Raw genomic sequence first — 13,719 nt, forward strand, 5'->3', positions numbered from 1 at the left:
CACCATTCCTGTTGTTTTTTCTTTCTCTTCTTTTTTGCTGTTACAACAGGCAGCTCTCTTGTTCATTTGTAAGGTTCTTTATATATTCTTTATATTAATCCTTTGTGAGTTATATGAATTGCAAGTAACTTCTTCCAGTCTGTGGCTTGTCTTCAACTTTTTTTGGGTGTATTTTGATGAATCTAAGTTTTAATTTTCAATATAGTAAAATTTGTAATTTTTCCTGTTTTGTGCCTTGTGCATCTTGTTTAAAAAGTCTTTCCCTATTCTAGCTCATAAAAATATTCTAAATGTTCTAAAGGTTCTAAAATTTTGTTTTCCATAATAACCCATTACTCTGGAATTTATTTTTGTGCTTAATATAAGGTAGAAATATGCTTTATCTTTTTCTGTATAGATAGCCATTTTCTTAATACAGTTTATTGATGAGTCCATCTCTACCTACTGACTTGAAATATCTCTTCAGACATAAATTATGCTTCCATATGCATGTGGGTCTCACGCCAGCCTTTTCATTCTGTCCCAAGGTTTACTTGTCTATGCTGGTGCTGATGTGCCACGTCTTCATCACTATGGCTTTATATAAATGGTCACAAACTACCTTCCCACAAAGTCCCTTCTTATAGTGAGTCCCACTCTCTCACAGAGTGAGTCCTTCCAGCTTGTTCTTCAGGATTGTCTTGCCTGTCTATTTTCCTTTGCTGTCATTCCATAGACACATTAGAATCAGCGTCTGAAGTTCCATGAATAATCCCATTGATAGTCTTATTGGAATCGCATTAAATTACTGATTAACTTGGGGAATTTGACATCTTCATTGTATCAAGTCTCCTACCCGTGGACATGGCACATCTCTCCATTTATTTAGACCTTATTTAGTGCCTTTAATACAATTTTATAATTTCTACACATACTTCTTTTCTTAATTACTTCTAGATATCTTATTTAAAATAAACAAAATGTTGCTATAATAAATGGTTCATTTAAAAAGTTCTATTTTCTCTTTGCAACTGATGTAGAAGGAACACAATTGAATTTATATATAGGATTTGCTGAACTCTTTCATTAGTTCTCTTGTTTCTCTTCTATAGTCCAACCAAGTAATCAATTATTTACTTATTTATTTATTTATTATTTTGGTATCATTAATCTACAATTACACGAGCAATACTATGTTTACTAGACTCCCCCATCATCAAGTCATCCCCCCACAAACCCCATTATAGTCACTGTCCATCAGTATAGTAAGATGCTGTAGAATCCTTACTCATCTTCTCTGTGTTGCACAGCCCTCCCCATGCCCCCACCCACATTGTACATGTTAATCGTAATGCCCTCTTTCTTTTTCCCCCGCCCTTATCCCTCCCTTGCCACCCACCCTCCCCAGTCCCTTTCCCTTTGGTAACTGTTAGTCCATTCTTGGGTTCTGTCATTGTGCTGCTGTTTTGTTCCTTCAGTTTTTCTTTGTTCTTACACTCCACATATGAGTGAAATCATTTGGTACTTGTCTCTCTCTGCCTGGCTTATTTCACTGAGCATAATACCCTCTAGCTCCATGCATGTTATTGCAAATGGTAGGATTTGTCTTCTTCCTATGGCTGAATAATATTCCATTGTGTATATGTACCACATCTTCTTTATCCATTCATCTACTGATGGACACTTAGGTTGCTTCCATTTCTGGGATATTGTAAATAGTGCTGTGATAAACATAGGGGTGCATCTGTCTTTTTCCAACTGGGCTGCTGCATTCTTAGGGTAAATCCCTAGAAGGGGAATTCCTGGGTCAAATGGTATTTCTATTTTGAGTTTTTTGAGGAACCTCCATACGGCTTTCCATAGTGGTTGAACTAATTTACACTTCCACCAGCAGTGTAGGAGGGTTTCCCTTTCTTCACATCCTTGTCAGCATTTCTTGTTATTTGTCTTTTGGATGTTGGCCATCCTAACTGGTGTGAGGTGATATTTCATTGTAGTTTTAATTTGCATTTCTCTGATGATTAGCGATGTGGAGCATCTTTTCATGTGTCTGTTGGCCATCTGAATTTCTTCTTTGGAGAAGTGTTTGTTCAGCTCCTCTGCCAATTTTTAAATTGGCTTACTTGTTGAGGTGTGTGAGCTCTTTATATAATTTGAATGTCAACCCCTTATCTGATATGTAATTTATGAATATATTCTCCCATACTGTAGGATGTCTTTTTGTTCTACTGATGGTGTCCTTTGCTGTACAGAAACTTTTTAGTTTGATGTAGTCCCACTTGTTCAGTTTTGCTTTTGTTTCCCTTGCCCAGGGGGATTATGTTCATGAAGGAGTTGCTCATGTTTATGTCCAAGAGATTTTTGCCTATGTTTTTTTCTAAGAGTTTTATGGTTTCATGACTTACATTAAGGTCTTTGATCCATTTTGAATTTACTTTAGTGTATGGGGTTAGACAATAATCCAGTTTCATTCTCTTGCATGTAGCTGTCCAGTTTTGCCAACATGAGCTGTTGAAGAGGCTGTCATTTCCCCATTGTATATCCATGGCTCCTTTATCATGTATTAATTGACCATATATGCTTGGGTTTATATCTGGGCTCTCTAGTCTGTCCCATTGGTGTATGGGTTTGTTCTTGTGCCAGTACCAAATTGTCTTGATTACTGTGGCTTTGTAGTAGAGCTTGAAGTCAGGGAGCGTAATTCCCCCCACTTTATTCTTCCTTCTCAGGATTGCTTTGGCTATTCGGGGTCTTTTGTAGTTCCATATGAATTTTAAAACTATTTGCTCTAGTTCATTGAAGAATGCTATTGGTATTTTGATAGGGAGTGCATTGAATCTGTAGATTTGCTTTAGGCAGGATGGCCATTTTGACAATACTAATTCTTCCTATCCATGAGCACAGGATGTGTTTCCATTTATTGGTATCATCTTTAATTTCTCTCATGAGTGTCTTGTAGTTTTCAGAGTATAAGTCTTTATTCCTAGGTATTTTATTCTTTTTGATGCAATTGTGAATGTGATTGTTTTCCTGATTTCTCTTCTTCTAGTTCATTGTTAGTGTACAGGAATGCAACAGATTTCTGTGTATTAATTTTTTATCCCGCAACTTTACTGAATTCAGATATTAGATCTAGTAGTTTTGGAGTGGATTCTTTAGGGTTTTTAATGTACAATATCATGTCATCTGTAAACAGAGACAGTTTGACTTCTTCCTTACCAATTTGGATGCCTTTTATTTCTTTGTGTTGTCTGATTTCTGTGGCCAGGACCTCCAGTACTATGTTGAATAAAAGTGGGGAGAGTGGGCATCCCTGTCTTGTTCCTGATCTTAGAGGAAAAGCTTTCAGCTTCTCACTGATAAGTATGATGTCGGCTGTGGGTTTGTCATATATGGCCTTATTATGTTGAGGTACTTGCCCTCTATACCAATTTTGTTGAGAGTTTTTATCATGAATGGATGTTGAATTTTGTCAAATGCTTTTTCAGCATCTATGGAGATGATCATGCTGCTTTGTCCTTCTTATTGTTGATGTGGTGGATGATGCTGATGAATTTTCAAATGTTGTAGCATCCTTGCAACCCTGGGATGAATCCCACTTGATAATGATGAATGATCTTTTTGATGTGTTTTTGAATGCGGTTTGCTAATATTTTGTTGAGCATTTTTGAATCTATGTTCATCAGGGATACTGGTCTGTAGTTTTCTTTTTTGGTGGGGTCTTTGCCTGGTTTGGGTATTAGAGTGATGTTGGCCTCATAGAATGAGTTTAGGAGTATTCCCTCCTTTTCTACTTTTTGGAAAACTATAGGGAGGATGGGTATTAGGTCTTCACTAAATGTTTGATAAAATTCAGCAGTGAAACCATCTGGTCCAGGGATTTTGTTCTTACCTAGTTTTTTGATTACCAGTTCAATTTCTTTGCTGGTAATTGGTCCATTCAGATTTTCTGTTTCTTCCTGAGCCAGCCTTGGGAGGTTGTATTTTTCTAGAAAGTTGTCCATTTCTTCTAGGTTATCCAGTTTGTTACCATATAATTTTTCATAATATACTCTCATAATTCTTTGTATTTCTGTGGTGTCAGTAGTGATTTTTCCTTCCTCATTTCTAATTTTTCTAATTCTGTTTATGTGTGTATACTCTCTTTTTTTCTTGATAAGTCTGGCTGGGGTTTATCTATTTTGTTTATTTTCTTGAAGAACCAGCTCCTGCTTTCATTGATTCTTTCTATTATTTTATTCTTCTCAATTTTATTTATTTCTGCTTTAATCTTTATTGTGTTCCTCCTTCTACTGACTTTGGGCCTCATTTGTTGTTCTTTTTCTAGTTTCATTAATTGTGAGTTTAGACTGCTTATATGGGGTTGTTCTTCTTTCTTGAGGTAGGCCTGTATTGCAATATATTTCCGTCTTAGCACTACCTTTGCTGCTTCCCACAGATTTTGCAGTGTTGAATTATTGTTGTCATTTGTCTCCATATATTGCTTGATCTCTGTTTTTATTTGGTCATTGATCCATTGATTATTTAGGAGCATGTTATTAAGCCTCCATGTGTTTGTGGGCTTTTTAATCATCTTTGTGTAATTTATTTCTGGTTTCATACCTTTGTGATCTGAGAAGCTGGTTGGTACAGTTTCAATCTTTTTGAATTTACTGAGGTTCTTTTGGTGGCCTAGTATATGATCCATTCTTGAAAATGTTCCATGTGCACTTGAGAAGAAATGTGTATCTTGTTGCTTTTGGATGGAGTATTCTGTAGATGTCCATTAGTTTCATCTCTTCTAATACATTGTTCAGTAGCTCTTTCCCTTTACTTATTTTCTGTCTGGTTGATCTTTTCCTTTAGAGTGAGCAGTGTGTTAAAGTCTCCTAAAATTAATGCATTGCATTTTATTTCCCCTTTTAATTCTGTTAGTATTTGTTTCACATATGTAGGTGATCCTGTGCTGGATGCATAGATATTTATAATAGTTATACCCTCTTGTTGGACGGATCCCTTTATCATTATACAATGTCCTTCTTTGTCTCTTGTTACTTTCTTTGTTTTGAAGTCTATTTTGTCTGATACAAGTACTGCAACTCCTTTTTCCTCCCTATTGTTTGCATGAAATATCTTTTTCCATCCCTTTACTTTCAGTCTGCGTATGTCTTTGGGCTTGTCAGCAGCATATAGATGGGCCCTGTTTTTTTATCCATTCAGTTACTCTATGTCTTTTGATTGGTGCATTCAGACCATTTACATTTAGGGTGATTATTGATAGGTGTGTACTTATTGCCACTTCATGCTTTATATTCATGGTTACCAAAGGTTCAAGTGTAATTCCCTCACTATGTAACAGGCTAATTTAACTCACTTTGTTTGCTATTACAAACACACCCTAAGGATTCTTTCTTTTCCTCCTTTTTCTTCCTCCTCCATTCTTTGTATGTTATGAATCATATTCTGTACTCTTTGTCTATCCCTTGGGTGATATCTATTTAGCCTTAGGAATACTTCCAACTATTGGAGTCCCTCCAAAGTGCACTGTGGAGGTGGTTTGTGGGAGGTAAATTCTCTCAGCTTTTGCTTATCTCAAAATTGTTTAATCCCTCCTTAAAATTTAAATGATAGGGGGACTTGGTGAAGGGGGGAGCCTAGTAAACATAATGTTATTCATGTAATTATAGATTAATGATACCAAAATTAAAAAAAAATTTAAATGATAACCTTTCTGGGTAGAGTATTCTTAGTTCAAGGCCCTTTTGCTTCATTGCATTAAATATATCATGCCACTCCCTTCTGGCTTGTGAGGTTTCTGTTGAGAAATCTGATGAAAGCTTGATGGGTTTTCCTTTGTATGTGATCTTTTTTCTCTCTCTAGCTGCTTTTAAAAGTCTGTCTTTATCCTTGATCTTTGCCATTTTAATTATTGTATGTCTTGACATTGTCTTCATTGGCTCCCTTGTGTTGTGAGATCTGTGCACCTCCATGGCCTGAGAGACTATCTCCTTCCCCAGATTAGAGAATTTTTCAGCAATTACCTCTTCAATGACACTTTCTATCCCTTTTTCTCTGTCTTCTTCTTCTGGTACCCCTATAATGAGAATATTGTTCCATTTGGATTGGTCACACAGTTCTCTTGATATTCTTTCATTCTTAGAGATCCTTTTTCTCTCTGTGCCTCAGCTTCCTTATATTCCTCTTCTCTAATTTCTATTCCATGTACTCTCTCCTCTACTACAGCTAATCTGCTTTTAAATCCCTCCATTGTATGTTTCATTTCAGATGTAGAATTTCTTAATGATTGAATCTCTGTCTTAAATTCATTCCAGAGTTCTTGAATATTTCTCTGTAGCTCCATAAGCATGTTTATGATTTTTATTTTGAATTCACTTTCAGGAAGATTGTTGAGTTCAATTTCATTTGGCCCTTTTTCTGGGGTTTGTGAGATTTTGGTCTGAACCATGTTTCTTTTGACATTTCATATTTCTGTTTGGTGCCCTCTAGTGCCCAGAAGCTCCAGTCTCTGGAGCTTCTCAGCCCTTAGAGTGAGGTTGGGGGTCATAGGGGAGCAGCGCTGGTGCCTGGGGGAGAGGAAAGAGCTGTTTCCTGATTCCCGTCTGCAGTGCCTGTCTCCAGTGTCAGAGCCAGTGGGCCGAGCACACAGGTGTGAGCCTCTGTGCTTTGCATCTCTAACTGTTGTAGGAGGGGCCTCCCTCTGACTGGCCTGATGTGAGCGCAGTGACTACCAGTTTGTGAGCCAGTGCCGTCAGGCCAGGCAGAAGGCTCGGCAGGCTGCAGGTCACAGTGGGGGGCCTTGGAGTTGAGTAGCCAGCCAGGGGGATGGAGCGCCTGAAGCTCCTCAAAGTCCCCAACCAGCTGGGCAGAGCACGCCCAGACAACCTTGTCCCCTATCCCTTCTCCTGCACAGCAAGCTCCGTGCAAACCCCTCCCCTTCAGCAGCCCTCTGGCTGCTAGGAAGCCTCTCAAACTGCCTGCCTTTCTCTTGTCCCAGAGCGGCTGGGTGTGGATCCCCATCCTCCACAAATGGCTGGAGTCTCAGTCTCAAGCACTCTGTCTGTCCCAGCTCCCCAACCCCACCAACCTCCAGAGCACCACACAACATAGGTTTCTGCTCACAAAGTAGATCTCCAGGGCTAGGTTTTCAGCAGTCCCAGGCTTCCAACCCCCTCCACCCCAGTCCATTTCTTTTCCTCCCACCTGCGAGCTGGGGTGGGGGTAGGGCTTGGATCTAGCCGGATCAAGGCTTTGGTATGTTACCCTGTTTTGTGAGGTCTACTCTGTTCATAAGGTCTGGTACAGCCTTCTGTCCTGTTGCTGTTTTAGGGTTAGTTGTATTAACTATATTTTTGCACTATCTGTGGTTTTGGGAGGAGTTCTCTGTCTCACCTCTCATGCCACCATCTTGAATCTTAATTTTCTGTTTTCTTTTTTTTAATTGTAGTAAAATACACATAACAAAAAATTTACTATCTTCATCATTTTTAAGTGATTCAGCAGTATGTATGGTTTAGCAGTATTAAATAAGTAGTTGTTGTGCAGCCATCACCACCATTCATTGCCATAACTCTTTTTGTCATACAAAATGGAAACGCTATACCTATTAAACAATAACTCTCCATTCTCCCCTCCTTCAGGATCCTGGCAACCACCATTCTACTTTCTGCCTTTGTGATTTTGGCTAAGTATCTCATGTAAGTGGAATCATATTGTACTTGTCTTTTCATGAATGACTTATTTCATTTAGCATGTCTTTAAGGTTCATCCATTTGTAGTGTATTGCAGAATCTCCCCCCTTTTTAAGGCTGAATAGTATTCCATTGTATGTATATACTACATTTTCTTATCTATTCATTGGTTGATGGATACTAAGGTTGCTCCAATGTTTCAGCTATTGTGAATGCTGCTGCTATGAGCATGGGTGTACAAATATATCTTTGAGACTCTACTTTCAATTCTTTTGGGTATAAATCCAGAAGTGGACTTGCTGGATCATATGGTAATTCTTTTCTTAACTTTTTAGGGGACTGTTATACTGTTTTTCACCATGGCTGAAACATTTTATATCCTTCCAATTCTGCCACATCCTTGCCTCATCTGTTTTTTAAGAGTAGCCACCTTCATGAGTAGGAGGTAGCATCTTATTGTAGTTTTGATTTTCATTTCCCTTATGATTAGTCATGTTGAGCATCTTTTCATGTGCTAATTGGCTATTCATATATCTTTGCAGAATGTCCATTCAAGGCCTTTGTCGATTTTTAAGTTGGATTGTTTTTTTTTGTTGTTGTTGTTGAGTTTGGCAGTCAATTTGGCATTTAATTTTGTTCCTTCTTCTATGATTCTGACTCTTTGATTTTTCTTATTGAATTGGATAAAACTTACAGTATAATTTTAACTATAAAAAGTGATAGCATATGATTTTGTCTATTTACTTATTGGGTATTACCTATTGTGGAGTGAATGTTTGTTTCTCCCCAGAATTTACATGTTAAAGGACTACATCTCAGTGTGATTCTATTTGCAGTTGGGGGTCTTAGGAGGTAATCAGATTTAGATCAGGCCATAAGGTTGGGGCTCCCAAGATGACGTTAGTGCTTTTATAAGGACAAGAAGAGAATTTAGAACTCTTTCTCCTTCTCTACCATGTGAGGACACAGTGATAAGGGGGCTGTCTGCAGGCTAGGAAGAGGCCTCTCACCAGAAACTGAATCATCTAGGCCCTTGATCTTGGACTTCCAGACTCCAGAAGTGTGAGAAAGAAATGTCTGTTGTTTAAGCCACCCAGTCTATGGCATTTTGTCACAGCAGGCTGGCTGGACTAATACATTATTAGTAAAGAAAAGTGATTATTTTCCTTTGTTAATCTTCCTCCTTACTGATACTATTAATTGTTATAAAGGCTTTTGAGTTGATTTGCTTAGATTTTCTACTTGGATTAATCTGCTATTTGTGAACAATGACAGTTATGTCTACATATTTTCATAGTTATACTTGCCTTTTTTCCTTTCTTATGCCAGCTAGTCTTATGAATGACTGGGGAGGTTTTCTACCCCTTTCAATTCCTAGGAAGTTTATGTAACATAGGAATGATCTATTCCTTGATATTTAGCTAGAGAGCACATAAAAATATTGTATCTTGGGCCTTTTTGAGGACTAAAAGTTTGACTACCTTTTCAATTTCTATTGCGGTTAACTGAAGAAATTTCTTAACACAATTTTTATGATTTATATTTTCCTATCCATCCACTTCATCTAGATTTTCAAACATACTGGCATAAATCTGTTCATGATATTCTGTTATCATTCTAAAAATCACTTCCACATCTGAAGTTATGGTGCTTTTCTTATTCCTGATATTGTTGTGTCTTTTAAAAATTGGATTTGATGAAAGTTTGTCTACTGATCTTTTTAAGGAATTAGATTTAGGGTTGATTGATAAATATTTTTGTTTTACGTATTTATTAATTTGTACCTTTATTTTAACAATTTTATTCTCTCATACTTTGAGGCTATTTTGCTGTTCTTTTTCCATCTATTAGTTTATTTATTATAAATTTTGTAAAATAAATTGATTTGGACTATGAATTTTCCTTTGGTATTGATTGGTGCATGTCATAAATTTAAGATATAGTACCTTCATTCTCTCATTTCTAAATAGTTTGAAGCTTCTAAATAGTTTGTAGTGGTTAAGGACAGGGGCTTAAAACATTTATGTGAATAGATTTTGGGTGGGACTAATGATTTTTAAATAATTTCTGATTTTTGCTCTATTGAAGTAAGAGAAGTTTTAGAATTTATTGAGTTCTTTGTGCCTTATATCTTGGCTAATTTTTGTGTATGTTTCTGGGTGCTAAAAAATAATTTTTTTTTGCCATTTATCGAGTACAGATTTATTAGATTAAGTTTGTTAATTGTGTTATTTGGATGTTCTTTACTTTTTCTTCTATTCTATTTGTCATTTTCTTCATGCTATGTCAACATCTCTCACTGTGTGTGTGTGTTTTCTCCTTATCATTCTATCAGCATCTGATTAATATATTTCCAAATTATATTGTTAGGCTCAGGCAGTTTTATGATTGTTATATATTCTTGATGGATTATACTTTTTGTTAACATTGAATATACCTCTTTTTTAAATTGAAGTATCATTGATATATAATCTTATATTCGTTTCAAGTATACAACAGTGGTTCAACAGTTACCCATATTATTAAAACCTTACCCCCCACTAATGTGGTTAATATCTGTCAACATAAGAAGAGGTTACAGAATCATTGACTATATTCTCCATGCTGTACTACTATCCCCATGGCCAACTTAAAATGATTGAGAATTTTTGTGCCCCTTTATCCCCTTCACCCTTCCTATCCACCCACCCCAACTTCATCTCCCTTTGTCTTGTTTAATGTATTTCACCTAGAATTTTATTTCTTCTGTTATTGCTATGACTACATGTATTTTTTTTTAAAGCATTGCCTGGTATTCCTTTCCATTCCTCTATTTTTATTCTCTTTATGTCATTTAATTTTACTCTATATATTATAAATAGGCTAGAGCTAGGTTTCTTAAAGACAATATTAGAGTATTTTTTAATATTGAAACTTAATTTTCAGTGGTTATTAATATCCTTATTCTTATTCCTGCCATCTTACTTTATGTTCTAATTTTCTTTCCTCCCTTCCCCTTCCTGCCTTCTCTCTTTCCCTTTCTCTCTTTCTCTCCCTCCCTCTCTCCTCCCTCCTCTTTCTTTCTCTCTCTTTCCCTTTCTTTCTTCCTTCCTTCTATTTTTTCTTCTTTTGCCTTGCCTTCCTTTTGATGAATTACTAAGGTTTTCTTTGCCCATTTTTTCCCCTCTAGTGGTTTGGAATGTGTACATTCCATTTCTGTTTTCCTAACAGTTGACCTTTAAATATTTAAAATATCTATTTATACAGATTTTCTACTAGCTATGTATAGAATTAAACAGTATCCTTTTCCTCTTCCCAAACAAGAGCACTTTCATGTTTTTCATTCTTCTACCATCTCATTCTCCCTACGTTGTTGAGATAATATGGGATTTTACTTCCAAATTGCTATAAAGATTTTGGACATTTTCCTTTAAAAATTATTTAGATTTCCTTTGTAACTTATTTGCTCATAACTCATAATTGTAAACTTTGGAATTTCTTTATTCATATATTACTCTTCTTATTCTATTTCTTATAGTTTTTTCTCACTCGGTGGAAGTACATCCTTGTGTAGTTTCTGAGGTTTATGTGGGGGAGTACATTTTCTGTGTTCTTACACTTTTGGAAATTTATTTTGCTCTGTTACTGAATGCTGATCAGGTTGCATTACAGTAATCTAAGTTTAAAAATACGTTTTCCTCATAATTTTGAATATACAATTCCTTTTGTCTTCTAGTATGTAGTTTTGTTGATGAGAAGTCTAATGATAATTGATGCTTTTGGAAGTAATTTACTTTTTCTGCTTTGGAAGCTTCTAGGATATTTACTTTATTTTTGTTATTCTAAAACAATAATTTGTGGAGTTAAGGGACATTTTGATTAGCCTATTCTGCACTTAGTAGGCCATTTCAATCTGAAGATATATAGCTTTATTTGAAGTTTTCTTTGATCATCTCTTATTTCATTCGATTCTTCTTTTCTTCTGTCTGAATTTGTATTAGAAAGATAAGATTTTTCTGGCTCTATCTTCCATGTATTAACTTTTATTTTATATTTTCAATCTCCTTGTTCTTTTGGCTGTATACTGAGAGAATCCTGGCTTGATCTTGCAGTTCATTAATTCATTCATTAGCTTGTCCATTTTAAAAGCATTTCAGCATTTGTATTTTTTTATGAGTTCTCTCTTTAATTTGTTTTTATTAACAATTTCTCCTTTTTAATATAACAAATGTGATATATTCTATAATCTCTGCAAAGATATGAATTATATTTATTTTCAAATCTTTTGGCTCTGTGTATTCTTTCTCCTCCTCTTGTGTTCATTCCTCTGGTAGTTGAGTGTGGTGCCTTTCTTTCTTGATAGCAGATTTCTGCAAATGCTGTGGGGTTGTTTTTAACTTCTTTGTGACCAAAAACCCAGTTCACATCTCTGTGGGCCAAATTCTCATTACAGAGCCTCTCTAGGAATCACAGAAGAAAGAAAAGATGTGCTTCCAGTTGGAGTGGGCCGGTAGCTTCTCTCTGAGGGTGGGATTCCATGGGGGGCCTTATTCTACTTAGCAGACCCCAAAGCCCTGGGTTGCAGAGTTCCAGTCTGTGATGAGCAGGAAACTGAGAAGAACCAAAGGTCAAGGCCTGTGGCTGGCTTAACTGAGGTGGACACTGAGTGCACACGGACACAACCACCCAATATAGCAAAAGGCACCGACATGGGCCCCACACTTGTTTTATGAGGACGCTGAGGCTCAGAGAAGTTAGATGTCTTTTTCAAGGTCACAAAGCAAATGTGTGGCAGGCTTGACTTTGAGCCTGTTCAGCATACCCAAATCAGGGTGCTTTCAGTATTTTACTTTTGATCCCTAGCAGCTGTGTCCAGTGGGCTGCTTGATGGGAAGATTTTATAAATAGCAATGAAACATGGCCTCCTAGTCAGGGGAGAGGGCCAGCACAGTTCTTTCCCTGCTCACTCCCCTGGAAAGAGCTCCCTCTCACTTTACATCCAGACCATAGGGCTGCATCATGTGAGGATGCCCGCGAGCCCCTGTCCTCAGAGACCCACCTGAAGAGTAGTAGTACAGCTTGGGGGAAGGTCTGAAAATTGTTGTTCCGGTTGATCTCTGTGGTATCATTCAGGGCAATTTTCCCAAATACCTAGTTGGGGAGAGGAGAGGGATTTGGTGAACGGTGGGCAGAGAGAGTCCTAGTTCCCACTCACCATTCAGTGCTCTCCTGAGGGGTCACAGCTGACCCTGGGACAGGTTGGCCCATAAGCTGAACAGAGCTGGCAGGGCCTCAGGGGGGCAGGCACCTGCTGCCCTGTGTACACTGGACCAATAAGAAAAGTGCGCACAGGCCCTCAGGAGAGGGAGCTGAGGCTGAGTGTGCATGCACGCCAAGACCAAAACCTGCTTCTGGGCATGGACAGAGGGCTCATGGGCCTTCTTTTTTGGCTGCAGATTCTTGAGAATGACTTTCTTTTGTCTTTTAAAAAACTTAATTGAAGAGTGATGAGCAAATATAGTTTGTATATATTTAAACTGTATACTGTGGTGAGGATCTGATGTATGTAAACATTGTAGAATTATTACCAAGATCAAGACATTACCTCACATAGTTCGCACAGTTTGCTTTTGTGTGTGTGGTGAGAAGTCTTGAAAGATCTACTCTCAACAACTCTGATGTGAACAGTCCTGTATCATCAATTTAGTCACTTCTGGATCCTCAGAGCTTATCCTTCTGGCCCTTCAGAGTCATGCTTATCTTAGAAATTGTCACCTCTGACCAGATGGCAGGTGGCTCTTTTCATCTCAGTAAGTTTGGCCCATGAACCTCACATCTTCCTTCGCAGAGCAAGTATGTGGACCTTACCTGGGGGGCTGCTGAGGAAAAGCTCCTGGCTAGTGAGGATTGCTGGGTGGGTGGCCTGCTGGGACCTGGGGAGGGGCCGCAGACCTCTGGGTCTGGGGCAGCAGAGGGTGAAGTGGGCACCAGTGAGCGTAGGCCGGGAACCTGCTGCAGGTGACTGGGAGAGCCTGTCTGCCCACCTCCCCCATCAGGCACTAGCTCCTCCTGA

General features: G+C 37.8%; 1 protein-coding gene across 24 annotated transcripts in view; it reads right to left on the reverse strand.

Annotated features, from left to right (window-relative positions):
• Positions 1 to 13,719, reverse strand: part of CACNA1C (calcium voltage-gated channel subunit alpha1 C) — a 671,070-nt gene that overhangs the window by 36,294 nt on the left and 621,057 nt on the right. For all 24 annotated transcript variants that reach the window (XM_036906989.2, XM_036907039.2, XM_036906984.2 and 21 more), the window contains one exon: positions 12,706 to 12,797. In XM_036906989.2, coding sequence (XP_036762884.2) covers positions 12,706 to 12,797 — 92 coding nt within the window. The remainder of the gene's footprint in view (positions 1 to 12,705; positions 12,798 to 13,719) is intronic.

The sequence above is a fragment of the Manis pentadactyla genome, chromosome 14 (genome assembly GCF_030020395.1).
Source record: "Manis pentadactyla isolate mManPen7 chromosome 14, mManPen7.hap1, whole genome shotgun sequence".
Classification (NCBI taxonomy): Eukaryota; Metazoa; Chordata; class Mammalia; order Pholidota; family Manidae; genus Manis; species Manis pentadactyla.